We start from the raw sequence: 14,604 nt of genomic DNA on the forward strand, positions 1-14,604 counted from the left end.
ATGCACTGAATTTATAAATGTGTAAAAGTTGTTGTTAAACAGTGTCAAAGTTCTAGTCCTAACTGCATTAGGATTTTTTTTTTGTTAAAAATGTCCTAATTTTGATCTTTCACCAGAAAAAAAAAAGAGTGGTGCGCACTGAATGGGTGCTGCTGCCGGATGCTCTCTCATCGAATGCAATTTCTCCATCTGTGAGATCAATAAAGTACCATCTTATCTTATCTTATCTTATTTACTGTAAGTCAATTTTGGGCGGGACGGTGGTGCAGCTGTTAGCACTCGTATATGTACAATAGGCCAGAATGAATGTACTGTAGTGAGTGGCTGGTGGTCAGAGGGGCCGATGGCACTGACTGGTAGCCTCGCTTCCATCAGTCTACCCCAAGGGGCAGCTGCGGCTACAACAGTAGCTTACCACCACCACTGAGTATGGAGTGAATGAATAATGACGATAGTGTAGCGCTTTGAGAAACTTGGTGATACAGGTGTGTAAAGCGCAATACAAGTGTAAGCCATTGTTATTATTGGTAGTAGTAGTATCATTAAATATAGGCTTGTTGTGGTGCTGGTGTAGTGCTTTTTAAGTCTTGTTGTGGCACTATTTGTGGAAAAATTTGTTTCTTACAATTTTGTTTGTGTTTATTTAGAATGGAACAATTAATTTACTGTAAAATCACACATTCAGCTTCCCACTTACACCTGGGAGGCATGACCTGTCTCTGAGATGCAGCCAAGTGAACACTGCAGTTAAACTTGAAGCCTCTGCACTTTTTGGCTTGAGTATTCCACTCTTACACCCCAGCCTGATCTGAATCAAGCAATGAGAAGAAGTTTGACGACATCTCTCCCCCTCTTGCTCTGCTCTCTGCGGGGGGGCAAACTAGGACTGCCAACTCAGCCCTGTCACTGTCAGTGTGCTTCATGTGGGGGTTAGTACATTATACAGTTTGAATGGGCTCACACATTCGCACAATGATGAGAATAGCTGCACACAGCTAATGCATGCTTCATTTGTATGCTCTGTCATTTCCTTCCTGATTCATTTTTTTCTCTGTGACTCATTTGCATGCCTGATCTTTTGTTACCAAGAGCCAGTGAAGCGCAGATGCAGTAGCGCGTACTTTCAGAGATTTTACTTTTCCAACAAAAATGGTGGCCCCGATGGGGAAAGCAGTAGCAGTGGATTTCACTCTAGTAATTGAAGTTGTTGCAGTAATGTAATGATACTTTCAATTGTCATAATAATAGTTTATGTTCCTCTCAAACCTACTCTTCAAATGTTTTGGAGTTATTTTACCACAGTGTGTGCCACATTTTTAAATCAATCTGCTGTTTCAATGCGTGTTTTCAATGGATGCGCTGCTGACCAGTTGAATAGTGATGAAATAGATACAAGTCCCTTATAGACATTGATTTGAACTTGTTAAACAGGTGTCATTGTGACATTTGTTCACAATGCCACAATGACAAGATTTGAAATGCCAAAGGAGTAGGAGTAGTCACTTGTCCATAAATGGTAATCGAGAAAGTAATGAACAGGTTAGCCTACTTTACATGTCATAAGGAGAATGGAATGACAAACAAATCTAGGTTAGTTTTTGGGTTGGACTCCAAGACCACATGGGGCCTTTTCTGTGTGTGGTTGGGATGTTCTCCTTTTCTGCATAGGTTTCCTCCTTGTGCTAGTTTCCCCCGATCTCTTAATACACATACAATAGTGTTCCCTCTGCAGCCAGTTCTCTTAAGAAAAGATTATGACTCCCCTGGTTAAAAGGTCACATAAAATAAAACCTACAGCTTGGCGTTATTGTTCCTTGAGGAGAAATTGTCCACTGCATTTGACTGGTTCAGTATTTTAGCCCATCTGTCCGTTTGTTTTTTTGTATGCCATGGTAATTTACATAAGTTACTCATGCTAATCAGGTTTCAGGGCCACCGTGTCCCGTCTTAAGATCAAAACAGCTTTAGAAAAAAAAAAAAAAAATGTTATATAATTATTTGGTTTTCAATAAACTTTATTTGATCCCATCTTCCCCGAATACATTACATACAAAAGGTGATCGGAATTGAACATTTCCTTGTGTCAAGACCGTTTTTAAACATTTGCACAATAAATTAAAAAAAACAAACATGTATAAATAAAAAAATAAATAACACGACAATATGTGCCAAAAATAAAGACTCTTCTGAAATTGGCAGATGGCTTTTTGAAAACACAATACTTGTACATAATACTTGCATTCCAGGTCACAGTTTTAAGGATACAACTCTGGGTCAAGAAAAGCAATGTAAACCAATAAGGATTACAGTACAGTACAGTACAACAGAGTACAATGTTTTCTCTTTTCCATTATAGATATTACTGGGATATACATTTAGGATACCAGTCGATCTAAAAAGCTTATACCGGGTATGAGTGTAGTGCTATGGGGGGGGAGGAAGTACTTCTTTATAGTACAAGAAGTGAGCCCCGCTTGTAAATCCCCATCTACAATGTCGTTTGTATCCAGCTTGACATTCACAGAGAGTTGTTATTGCACTATACAGACATCCCTCCGAAAGGCACTTTATATCTCGCCCCCTCCCTCCTTTGTCGTTCCCGACAGACGGCACACGTGGCACACACATTTGGAACTGCGAGTTTAGAACTGAAGCTTTTAAAAACACAATGATTATCGGGCTAAAACATAATAAAAATTTGTAGTAGAAAAAAAACAAATGTATAGCCATCTAAATGAAAAATAAAAAAAGTGCACAATTGTGTTGATCCCAATTTTTGACCGTTTGTTGTGTACCGCTAGTGAAAATTGAGTTTGACTACCATCTACTCAATGATTAAAACGTGATGGGGCTGAGCAAGACGTTTCACTACAAAGAATGGGAATGCTATTCTGCATGTGAGGCTGTAGTGTAAGAATTTAGTTGGCTTTTAAAATAAAGAACAAAAATGTGTGTGCGTCCAACCGGCTAGAATCCAACTGAGGGTAGGAGGGTCTCTTCTCTCACACCACTGCCCTTTTCCAAAGCATCTGCTCAATAAGACAACTTTTCCAGATCCGCGCTGTAATTATGTCCCTGTGAGGAAAAGCCGTCCCGCTGAAAGGATATCCCACATCTGATGCAAGCGATGGGAGAGTCTTAGTGTTTGATGCCTCAGGAAAACCATGCTTTAAATACTGGGTAAAGCTGGGAGCTACATGACGGGTTGGTTGCCTTTGACGCATCCATCCGAGAAGCAGTGGTTTTGAGTGAGAGAAGTTTCATTCAGACATCTGTCAGCGAGGGATCCACCATTTTAGGCCAGTTTAGGTATTAAGATCTCAGAGGCAAATGCTGGCCAGGCACAAACCTTTTAAGGAAACTTCCCCAAAGTTTGGTTGACCCTTCACATGTCAATGCAATAATGAGCTGCCCAAGCATCAGTCCTGGTGAAGATATTGCTCACAGTCCAAAGTCCTGCCCTGAGGTAGAGGTCCTCAGGCATCCATGTGATGCTGCAGCAGCTGCACCACATACCTCAGTCTGTGCCGGAGCTCGGAGGTGCAGCCCAGCTCACTCAGCATGCTCAACAGGTATGTGTAAGACACCCGCTCCCGGCTGATGTAGGTTAGCAGGTATGAGTCGTCTGATGACTTGCACAGGATAATTTTGGTGTGGTCTGTGTAGAAGTTCACCTGTAATTGGGAGAATAGTTGTTAAATAGTATCGATGTATAAAATATTATAACCAAAGATTATTTTCTGGCTAAATAAAAAAAGTTATAAATTGTTACCTGTAGAGTGCCATTGTTGAAGAGCATCACAAGTGCGTGGTCGGTCTTGACCCACTGGAGCAGTAGAGGAGGTGGACCAGAGACTTGGTCCTCACAGTGTAGATCGCCACCCTAAAGCATTAGCAACATCATTAGTGAACATTATCAACAAGATTTCTCTTAATTCAGAGATGCATTTCACTAAATAGAAAGCCTACCTCCATGAGGTTCTGCTCCATGTAGTTGGCCATAAGTTCTACTATTTGTTTCTGGTTGCGGAGCTGCTCCGGTAAAGAGTTGGCAGCGAAGGTGAAGTGTTTGTTGTTGGTCAAGCAGTAATGGACCGTTCTGTTTAGAGGAGGAAAGCAAATGTCAGAAATGGAGGAGGAAGCAAGGTGTGGAATACATCAGAGTATATGCAGTAGAAGACACATACTTTCGTTGGTCACAGAGGCTGAGGTGTGTTCCTTCATTGAACAGCACACCAATGTTTTGGTTGGACAGTTGGTAGCCAAAACCATATTTGTTGGAGTAGTCGACCCATTTGGTTACCCATAGGAATGACTGCGGCCTCGACAGGCAGGGTGGATTTCTAGTAGCTGTAGAAAGGACAAATAATTTGGAAAATGAGCAAAAATAAATGGCACATGTCTAAATCTAAGAATTTACACAATAGTTCATATAAAAATAATTTAAGTGGTTAGTGGTGTCTGTTTATTACCTGCTGGCATGTTGGCCAAGCAGCTGTTGAGAACTTTCATGGCTGCTTCAGAAACAGCTGCAGGAGTCAACGCATCCTCACATGCTGGAGAGACAAAGATACTTTGTTAGCATGAGTAAAGTCTACAACTGTTCAATTCAAGAAGGAATGTATCTTACGTTCAGAGCTGCTGGCCATGGTGCCTTTAAAGGAGCGGGAGATGGACTTCCGGGATTCTTCCTCCGCAGGGGTTTGTTCTAAAGGCACAGAGCTGACCAGTTGACCAGCAGGACAGGGGGCCTGGAGAGCAAGAAAAAACATTTAATCCATGCATTTTACTAAATAATTCAATCATAATGCATTAATTCCATAACAATAACCCCAATGTACGAAGAAAAGGCAAGTCAATGTTTCCCTTTTGTGACCAATTTGTATTCACATTTTCTAGTTTGGTACTCTGTGCTAAAGGATGTCTGTGATGTATCTTCGTGTATGATCAAGCTCTAATCTGAATGACAAACATTCATGATGACTTCACATAAAAGGCATCTAGGTACTTTTGATTACCACACAGTTTTTACAATCCTCTCCTTTACTTCCTTCTACAGCTTATCCTATTCTAACAACAACAAAAGCCTTTTAAGTGATGAGTCAGTTTTGAACAATTCCATTTCTAAATGCTTATTATCTTCATTTAGAACTGTACCTCATGGGGTCCCACTGTTTTGTAGCTGATCTGCCGACTGATGGAACATTTAACAATGCCCGAGACCAGCTTTGAAATGTCTTTGTCATCCTTGTCCTCACAAGGCATCTTCTCCACTGCAACACAATAAAATCATTGCAGTTTAGTCAGACCAGTTTCAATGATCCAGATACTCAAGGCAGTTTCTCTCACAAACAGGACTTTATGATAAGAACTTCCTTAAATCTTCCAAAACATGAATATGTAGCTAACCTGGTGTCATTTTTAGATTTGTGACTTCATCCTTCAATGGTCAGTGCTTACCTTTTGCCTTCTTCTTGCCAAAGAGGCTCTTGGCCATTTTTGTGAAGAATTTCTTGGCAGGGCTCGGCGGGTGGAGCTCTGGCACCATCACACAGCTGCTGGGAGGGAGCTTATCTGGAGTGAAGCCCTGGAGAGAGAGAACAAACGTAGACGTGAGGCCAAGGAAGAGTCAGGAAACATTTGAAACAACCATCAAAGTGAAGTGTACAATTTATCAATACAAAATGAGAGTTTACTCACTTTGGTGAAGAATTCGTGATTGAGAATTTGATCAAGGGTTAGTCTGTCACTTGGGTTCTTCTGTAGGACGTTGGAGATGAGCTTTTGAGCAGCAGGGGACAGTGTGGAGGGAAGGTTGTAGCGCACTTCTTTAATGCATTTGTAAGTCTCTTTGAGGTCTAGGGTCTCAAATGGAGGGTTACCACACATGAGCGTATACCTATGGGCAATATGGAAAAACAATGGTCAATTCAAGAATTCACAACTTTTCCCCAGATAGCAGGAAAAAAGAAAAGCAGCCTACATTACACATCCAAGTGACCATACGTCCGATTCTGTGCCGTGACCCTGCCTGTTGAGAACCTCAGGCGCCAGATAATTAGGAGTACCACAGATAGTTCTATAGAGAAAAGCAAACACAAGAACTTAATTTTTGCATATCCATTCTCATTACATTGCATGTACATGACTCGAACATTCCACTGACAGTAATCATTTGTCCTGCAAGTTTCAAGTTCAACTGTCACTTTAAAACCAGTTTAGTGAGGTGTTCAGCGAAGAAGACCGGTAGGACAAAGAATGTACTCAATGACGTAATTTGAGCTACAGCCTGGGACACTATTCCTAGCAATGTTCTTTTTCTGTTTAAAACCCTTACTTTTTTCTGTGCTCCACGGCTTCTAGTTTTGCGGCAAGTCCGAAGTCGCCTAACCGCAGATCCATGTTCTCGTTAACAAAGAAGTTGCCTGAAAAAAAAAAAAAAAAACATTCAGGTCAGCATTCCGCATATTGGCCGAAAGTCACTGTGGATTCCAGGGATGCTTTCATGTGTTAACGCATCACACTGCTATGCCACACGTTCCATACGCACCAAGTTTGAGATCTCTGTGCAAGATGTTTCGGCTGTGGAGGTATTTGAGGCCAGATATGATTTGTCTGAGGTAATAGCGCACTTCGGGTTCGGTCAGTGTATGTCTCGCCTTCCAGATGTGAGCCAGGGACTGCGGGAGACAGGTCAATGGGGAAACTGTCAGATCTACATCCATCAACGGGACTGTACTACGCTCTGTGCATGCCAAGTGCTTTGGTTTTAACATGCTGCCAATACAGAGCTTACTTGAATGAGATTAGGCATGGTTACATGTGTGCACAGTACAGTGCCTTGCGGTGACTCACCTTCCGACTGCATAGCTCCAGAAAAATGTAGATATTTTCTTGGTCTTCAAAATGATGGGAGAACTTGACAATATGCTTGTGTGACAGGGTTCTGTGCAGCTCAATTTCATTTGTGATCTGTTAAAATGTCAATATGTTAGTCTTGTTGCTTTTTACAGAACATTTTACACAAGATGCACCATTGACATTACGATTCTGTGTACCTTGTCTCTTTGATGTGGCTTGGACACCCTGCTCTGTGGAATCACCTTTACTGCGTACATTTTGTTGTTGGAGAGGTCTGTCATTTCGTAGCATCGTGCAAATCCACCCTTTAGAAGATACAAACTGGTTAACAATGCATGCAGCAGGTAGAAAACTACATAAATCAGCCTCCACTGAAACAGTGCCCTGTGCATTAAACCCTTCTTCTAGGAGGGGTGCACAGAAAGGTCTGGAAGCAACACATCACAAACCGTATCCCACCAAAATGGTCGAAAATATTCTAACCATCACCATTCAGGAAAAGCACACGGTGCTCAGTCACCTTGGGGAGTATCTGTACCCTCCAAATGGGCACATATGACCACCATTGCGTTTATGGTCTGCGATTACTGAATATCCTCTGCCCATCTTGTTGCTCGAGATGCCATAAACGCTTGCGGACATGGGGATAAAGCAGACTGGGCTACTGCATTCATTAACCGTGAAATTGACTGAGACGTTCCCAGCTCTGCGGCAGCAGCACAGGAAAAGCTTGGCTGAGTGCCCGATGCACTATGTCGATGTAAAAGCAACATGTTGATGTTGCCCTATTCATGGATGCAATTGGCATACCAAGCCATGTTATGTTATAGCTGGGAACCATCCTTTGTGCGCGATGGCATGTCGACAAACGCCGCCGTACATAAGCTACATAAGATGACAAAAGTCTTTCATTGATGAAAATATGAATCGTGTGGTCTCGAGGTGGTGCCAATCATGGGCACACCTTGCGTCTGATTCATTCAGCAGTGACGCGTACACAGCATGGAGAAATTGGCCAGTTCCAACACGAGGTCATTTCCCGCATTGGCTACACACCTGTGTACCGACTGATAATTTACTTTAACCCCACAAAGCTTCTCAAAAAAAATCTGACATGATAAACGCACGACACAATAAAAAGCTAACAAGCAAGATGCGTGCGTAAAAAATAAATAAATAAATAAATACAAAAGATAGACGTACCTTCCCCAAAAGCTTCCCTTTGCTGTAACATCTTCCCGATTTAGGGTCCGTGATCACTTGAGCTACCTCGGGTTTGTTCTGTTCGCCTTTATTCCTGCTCGTTTTCGCCGCGGCTGAGGACTGTGGGGGTCCGCGCTCCGGAACAGGCTTCAATAAATCCGCATTCATGTTGTGGCAAGAAAAACGCTGCGCCGCAGAAAAACAGCCGGTGTCCATGGAGCGCAGCAGTGCTCTTTGTAAGTCAGTCAACTGTTGTATTTATCCCTTTGGCGTCAATTGTCACTAGTTGGTTTGGTTCGCTCTGCTTCGACCACTTCAACCAACTGTATCCATCTGGTGCGCTGTGGAGCGGATCTCAATGGCTATATAGCTGCGACGTCACGAGGGGGGCGGGTTCAGTTTGCGCACTGGTGGAGAAAGTCCAGACGTGTTCCTCCCGCATTACCATCATCACACATAAATTGAAAGCAATGTGTCAATGGAAATACGGGGTTCTGGTTAAACAAATCAAAGCAGTTTATTTTAAGTCATTTGAACATGTACCTACTTAACTACCTTGTGGAATTGTACTGATAAATAAACTCAAAACACCAACTAAACACAAAATGGTGCATAAAATAGACAACTGTGATAAGGTCTGGTATATCAAATCCGAACATTTTAAAGAGTCCAGATTGGGTGAGACTGCGTTTCAAACTTGAAAGGCAAAAATAACAATTGCCCAATGGGTGTTCCTTGATCACTGACCTTCTGTTGTCAAAGAGCAAAAATGAAGAGCAACCTGTCTGGCCATTTCTATGTGAGCAAAATTGTTATACAATAGTCTGCCCAGTTTTATTTGAACAGGCGAAAATGTATTCCCTAAATTTGAACAAGGCTGCCCCCTGCTGCCGTTTTCACACTTGTGCGCAAATGACCGTTCGTCAGATATGAAGAGTCAGAGATTAATTACCTCCATTCATTCTTATGTTATTATACTTGATGAGACCTCATAAATAGATGGACAAGGGTACTGAAATGACCAGTTAAAACAAGGAAATAATAAATAAAGAATAAAAAACGTAGTGCAAAAAGTCAATCTGACGTTTGTTGTTTGTATAGGCAAATGTAGGCACAGGCCTGCCACCTGCTGACATCAGCCTTACTTTATACACAATAAAAGTAGAACAAAAACACTTTTGTCAATCACATTTTATTAGTCCACATTGTTTTGATGCAGCTATTTCTGTAAAAAACAAAAAACAAATATTCAATATTTCATTATTCATAACAGCATAAGTCATTATTATTATTATGATACAAGTTGCGTTCACATTCCAGAATGAGGTCCTAATCTCAGATAAAGGGCACGGGCCAATATAGCCGTCAGGGGACACCATTTTTGCTCCTACTCACTGTACATAAGATACCTCCTTTTTACTATTTAACCTTGTGCACATGTGTCTATTTTGCACACCCAGAGTGATCGTATTAAGTGCTGAATGTGACAAGTTCATTTCTCGATTGTGAGATCAATAAAGGATCAAACTCTCCATAAAATTATCCATAAAATTCTCAAATGCACCTGCCATACGAATATTTTGGTTAGGCCCTTTTTATCGACCATCACACCCACATTTTGAATATTGTCACCAATTTTGGACACTAAAAAAACTGATCAGACCATAGTTCATTAGAGAAATTAACTTTAAGCTATTCGGTTCATGTGGATGGCTTATTCCAGATATTAACCATAAAAGACTGCATTGTACAGTTATCATCGTTACCAGAACAAACTAGTCGAGAGTGCATCAGGCTTTCAAAAGGGTGCAAATAGAGATCCTTATCATTACAATCCATAGTGAGGCAACTCAAACATTTTAAATGAGGTTGTTGCAATGCACCCTTTTCCATCCCATAGACACAGGCCTGAATATAGGCTCCTTGAAATGTCATGTGAACGCAACCAATTAGAATGGGCATAACATGTTCCACTGACACTATACCTGTAAATCTTGTATCATGTTATATCCCCACGTGGCTTGGCACTTTACTACAAAATGCAGAACTTCTGTGCAGACCCAACCAACAAGCAGACAATATTTATAAGATTGGATATTTTTGGAATGATGCTTGTGTAGCGGTTTTTGCAGGAGGGCCTTGAACTATTTAAGGAATGACACAGACACTGAACAAAAATAGCATACTTGTAGTGAGTGCAGTGATGACAAATACGTTACTGTACACTCTGTTTCAAATTATTTAGCTAAGATAGGCTCTTCATTGCAACCCATATTTAGAGGTTTTCTTCATATGTAATATCTGTGTGGAAAATGCAGTATATTCTTCATATGAAATATTTACACAACGTTCAACCCTCTGTCTCACTTGGTGCAATGAAAGAGGTGGGATTCCAGCTCAAAGGTCCATCATGTCTCCTCCCTTCATCTTCTTCTCCTGGGACTCAGACCAGGCTTTGTTAATAGTTCTCTTCATCTCATCGTCTCCATCATCATATATCTTCTTCAGCATGTTCATCAGGCCATCGCTTGGTTCGGGATTGTCATCCGTTTTTGGTTTGCTGTTGAAGAGCAACAAAAATGTGAAGTTCTGCTTTGGAATGTGAAGGCCATAATAATCACACTGGTCATATTGCAAAGGACTTTCACTCACTCTTTGTCTTTAGACTGCTTTTCCGCTTTAGTTAGACACTCCCACTTTTGTGTTGACAGTTTTTTGCACATGATCAGAAGCATGTCATTTTTTATCTGTTGAGAGAAGAGCAGACCATTCTTTATCCTCTAGTCATGTCATGAACTTTTTAAAATTCATTTGGTGATACTGTGATCTAATTTGGCGATACAGTACTGTTATCTAACTATACCTTTTTATAACTGTCTTTTTCATTGATTGGTTGCAAGAAGTTTAGAATGTTCATCTGGTGGTTCTTTCCATCAAGTTCCTTTACCAGCACAGAAAATGATCTGAACAGAAACAAAAATGTAATTATTGACATAAAGTATCATGCTATCGTTTAGCAATTGGCATTTCATAACATACACAAAGCGCTTAGAATGTTACAAACAATATGAAAGCTCGTGTTGACTTCAAAATGACTAAAATTACTGTTGCAATCATTTTACCTTTCAGTAAAAGTGACTTCCACATTTTCTGATGGAATCTTGTGCACATCCTTCAGTGTAAGGTATATTTTAACAAATTTATCAGACTGGTCCCATGCTGCAATAAAGAGAAAATGATTATTGTAGTTTTTGAACTCTTGTGCTAAAATGTAAAATGTGCTATACCATAGTTTGTGATTTTGACTGTGTATGCAGCTTTAGTTGCTGCTGAAGGATCCAGCTCTCTTTTGGCAAGGTGCTCCTTCTGTTGTTTTTTGACTGAGAGTTCCTTCTCCACTTTCTTTCTCTCTTGTGTCAACACATCTTTTACTCGGTTTCTCTCAGCCTTTTCCAGAAGAGACCCAAGTTCCGCCAAGTCAGCCTCCAGCTGACTGATCTGAAGACAGAGATGTAATAGCAATATTTCAGAAGGGTTTTTTTTAACGCTGGGATATGGATTAGCTAGCTTTTATGTTTGGCAAATACAAAGTATGTTGAAACCTAATAAATAATACAATTATCTTGTTATATCTACTATGGCCTATACGCTTCTGGCAATACATACACAAGGAAAGAAAGCTCCACCTATTTTCCTACACACAGAATGCAGAGTTGTTCTTGTTGTTTGTTTGTTTGTTTTGTGTGCGCGTATTCATAACTTCTCCCTTTACTTTTATCTTTTTTTTTTCACGTGACGTAATATGAAACCTAGCGTCATCGAGCTATGATGAGTTTGCTTTGCATTGTTGCTAGAATATTCCAGCTAACCCCTGCAGAGGACATGGCGATGCCGCAGCAAAAAGTTTATTTCGAAATGTAAACGAAGAGAACAAAATGTACGTACAATATGTATACAAATATGCGTGGGCTACTGCATAACTGAATACTGCATACAAGCCCTGGAGTATTCTGAAAAACTATGAATGAATCAGTGGCTAACCGGACAGAGGACAGTAATATGTACACACACAGATCTGCAGCTTGATAGGCGGCGTATTCTAACTTCTTTGATCTAAAGTGCAGTTGAGTTGATAGAAATTCGTGTTACCTGTTCAGTTACATCCATTATAATGTATTTTAGTGAAAGAGTAGAGGCTCTTGTTTCCTGTGTCTCTGGGCAATGCACGCGCTGCACTGACGCACAATTTCTTCTTCGATTTGCTTGCAGCGGAACCAGTTACTATAATGGCTACTGCCCCCTACTGGACACACTGTGAACATAGGCCTAAAAGATAATCTATTCTTCCTCATTTAACTTTTGTTATGGGAACTTTTAAAATCATGTGATATGAAACTATTGAAATTATGGATTTGAATGATAAAGTCAAGCATTTTCTACCGTTGTTTCCCACAGTAGCTGAAGGGGAACTATGACAAAGAAAACATATCCAATGTTTTTTTTTTTATACATATTTATTTATTTATTTATATACAGTTTAATTTTGTTATGGGCAATACTCGTTAGCTATTTCATTACTGATGTTTGAATGTGCAACAACCCCTTTAGTCTTCAAGAGTCTAGCAAGAAGTCTGTGTTGAAAATGTGTCACCATCTTGCTCTGAAAATACCAGACATCTGGTTGTGATCAGCTAAGTGGCGGAAAACAATTCGACTGAGTCGCCACCTCCGCTTCACTCCTCTTGGTCTTGAGGTCATTATACACCTATTACGTATCCGCACAGGGCAGCTGTCTCTGGGTAAAGCAGCTATTTCCTTATCTGCCACCTCCTGTAAAACACAACAAAACAGTATTAGGCTATTGACTTTCAGGTAAAATCATTCCATTTTGAATTTCATTGTCGTGCTTTGTACCTGAAGTGTCTTAGGCAGGATGATGTTTTTTCTAATAGAATTGATCCGTAGCCTCTCATCGGCATAATCAAAGGCCATTTGTCTCCTCTTCACGTCTCGGAGCATCCTCCAGTCAACATAGTATCCTCTCACCTGCTCTACGGCGCCCCAGCAACTCCTCAACACCTGCAAAAAAGACAACTTATATTAAGGAAAAAAGCTCTCAATGAGAAAACAGTAGTTCGTTTGTCACACTGTTTGTACAGCACCTCCACCACCATCATCGCATTAGCTCATGATCATAGCTAAATGCTAACTTAGCTCGAGCTAGGGACAGCTAAAACGCACATTTAGTAACTGCATTAATTGTACAAAACAATTCTGTATAAAGAACAGAAATAATGTTGAAATACCTGCTTGGGAGCACATACAGATGAATAAAGGGCATTTAACCCTAAACACGCAATGCTGCGCGACGCCATGTTTTGGTCTCGCTTTACTTCTTCTGCGTTTGCCTGTCTGACCTGGGATGTGGTGGCGACCCCAACTGTTCAAGGGCATTACAACAACCAATTCTATGCCTTATGCACGACTAATAAGAACATTTTTATTATTTTTATTTATTTATTTTTAATCTATTTTTTAACATATGTTTGCCCTAGCTAAATCATCCAAATAAAAAACGTTTTTTTTAACTTATTTTTTTATGTTGGTGACATTGATTTACTGGTAATTACTTTTCAGAAGACAATAAATATAATTGGATACCTATTAGTGGAAGTGGGCTGAATCAGTTTGTAAATTGGTTTCTCTCGAGCATTGACACATTACCTGCAGTAAACTTCAAATCCCACAGAGGGCGACAGTGTACCACAAAACGAGAAGGGGCATAGCTTTACTTGACAAAATTAAGTGCTTTTAGGCACTATGACAAAAGCTCCCTTTGTCTCCTGTAACTACTCCCTTCAGCAGTAGTCGTTTAAAACCACAATACACATGATAAATGTAAACACAGACTCCATGTGTTTGCTGTATATTAGACCTCCCCTAATCAAGTCTAATCCATGACATGAATTATCTGTTTCCCCTTTGTCTTGTTTAGTCCAGGCCCAACTTGTCTGAAGTTTCTGCCTGCAAGCATTACCTTTAACAGAAGGTCTCGGGTTCCTTTCTGTGTGGAGTTTGCATGGTCTCCCCATGTCTGCGTAGGTTTGAGTGTGCGCGTGCGTGCGTGAATGAATGGTGGTGGTGGTCAGAGGGACCACTGGCGCAGATGTGTGCAGTCGTGCTTCTGTCAGTCTACCCCAGGGGAAACTGTAGCTGCATACAGTATGTAGCTTACCAGCGCTGTATGTGGAATGTATGAAGTACAAAATCTCTTAAACTGGTGAAGGGCTTTTGGTGGCTTGTGTCATGTTAAAAGCGCGCTGCAAATAAGTTTAGTCATTCCATCATGTAGAAAAACAGATCATAATGTGAATTTAGAACCAAGGAAAGGTCTTCTATGTGCATTTAAAGGAATTGTTCACTCTTTTTGCATACTGAAATATGTTCTAACTGAGCTTAGACGAGTTGGTGTGTACCTGTCTGGTCTTTATATGCAGCCTCCGTCACGCAAAAAGACCAAAGGTCAGCATTTGGCCTCTC

The 14,604-nt window shown here is 40.7% G+C and overlaps 3 protein-coding genes across 3 annotated transcripts; all 3 read right to left on the reverse strand.

Annotated features, from left to right (window-relative positions):
* Window positions 1–2,026: 2,026 nt before the first annotated feature.
* On the reverse strand, window positions 2,027–8,414 carry plk3 (polo-like kinase 3). The gene is made up of 15 exons (XM_079569385.1): window positions 8,065–8,414; window positions 7,059–7,166; window positions 6,856–6,972; window positions 6,551–6,680; window positions 6,338–6,425; window positions 5,984–6,079; window positions 5,701–5,899; window positions 5,461–5,587; window positions 5,158–5,273; window positions 4,631–4,751; window positions 4,473–4,556; window positions 4,188–4,350; window positions 3,970–4,099; window positions 3,773–3,883; window positions 2,027–3,674 (listed from the first exon to the last, which is right to left on the reverse strand). The coding sequence occupies exons 1-15, from the start codon at window positions 8,278–8,280 to the stop codon at window positions 3,477–3,479; spliced, it is 2,004 nt and encodes a 667-aa protein (XP_079425511.1). The 5' UTR covers window positions 8,281–8,414; the 3' UTR covers window positions 2,027–3,476.
* Window positions 8,415–10,277: 1,863 nt separating this feature from the next.
* Window positions 10,278–12,332, reverse strand: cacybp (calcyclin binding protein). The gene is made up of 6 exons (XM_079570277.1): window positions 12,214–12,332; window positions 11,352–11,562; window positions 11,187–11,283; window positions 10,928–11,027; window positions 10,717–10,811; window positions 10,278–10,624 (listed from the first exon to the last, which is right to left on the reverse strand). Exons 1-6 carry the CDS (start codon window positions 12,229–12,231, stop codon window positions 10,462–10,464), a joined length of 684 nt encoding a protein of 227 aa, XP_079426403.1. The 5' UTR covers window positions 12,232–12,332; the 3' UTR covers window positions 10,278–10,461.
* A 333-nt stretch (window positions 12,333–12,665) lies between these two features.
* mrps14 (mitochondrial ribosomal protein S14) lies at window positions 12,666–13,471 on the reverse strand. The gene is made up of 3 exons (XM_079568979.1): window positions 13,371–13,471; window positions 12,979–13,143; window positions 12,666–12,894 (listed from the first exon to the last, which is right to left on the reverse strand). The coding sequence occupies exons 1-3, from the start codon at window positions 13,437–13,439 to the stop codon at window positions 12,712–12,714; spliced, it is 417 nt and encodes a 138-aa protein (XP_079425105.1). The 5' UTR covers window positions 13,440–13,471; the 3' UTR covers window positions 12,666–12,711.
* Window positions 13,472–14,604: the final 1,133 nt, after the last annotated feature.

Source organism: Gobius niger, assembly GCF_951799975.1.
Source record: "Gobius niger genome assembly, chromosome: 13".
Classification (NCBI taxonomy): Eukaryota; Metazoa; Chordata; class Actinopteri; order Gobiiformes; family Gobiidae; genus Gobius; species Gobius niger.

Bases quoted from the DNA above. Each gene is read 5' to 3' on its own strand.
- mrps14 (XM_079568979.1), bottom strand. From the start codon at position 13,439: ATGGCGTCGCGCAGCATTGCGTGTTTAGGGTTAAATGCCCTTTATTCA. The intron at 13,144-13,370 runs GTATTTCAACAT...TCTTTTTTGCAG, and splicing joins CTGTATGTGCTCCCAAGCAG to GTGTTGAGGAGTTGCTGGGG. The intron at 12,895-12,978 runs GTACAAAGCACG...TGTGTTTTACAG, and splicing joins TCCTGCCTAAGACACTTCAG to GAGGTGGCAGATAAGGAAAT.
- plk3 (XM_079569385.1), bottom strand. From the start codon at position 8,280: ATGGACACCGGCTGTTTTTCTGCGGCGCAGCGTTTTTCTTGCCACAAC. The intron at 7,167-8,064 runs GTACGTCTATCT...TATCTTCTAAAG, and splicing joins AAGGGAAGCTTTTGGGGAAG to GGTGGATTTGCACGATGCTA. The intron at 5,900-5,983 runs GTAGGCTGCTTT...TATTGCCCATAG, and splicing joins TGGTCACTTGGATGTGTAAT to GTATACGCTCATGTGTGGTA.
- cacybp (XM_079570277.1), bottom strand. The intron at 11,284-11,351 runs GTATAGCACATT...TCTTTATTGCAG, and splicing joins AGTCAAAATCACAAACTATG to CATGGGACCAGTCTGATAAA. The intron at 11,028-11,186 runs GTAAAATGATTG...GTTTCTGTTCAG, and splicing joins GAAGTCACTTTTACTGAAAG to ATCATTTTCTGTGCTGGTAA.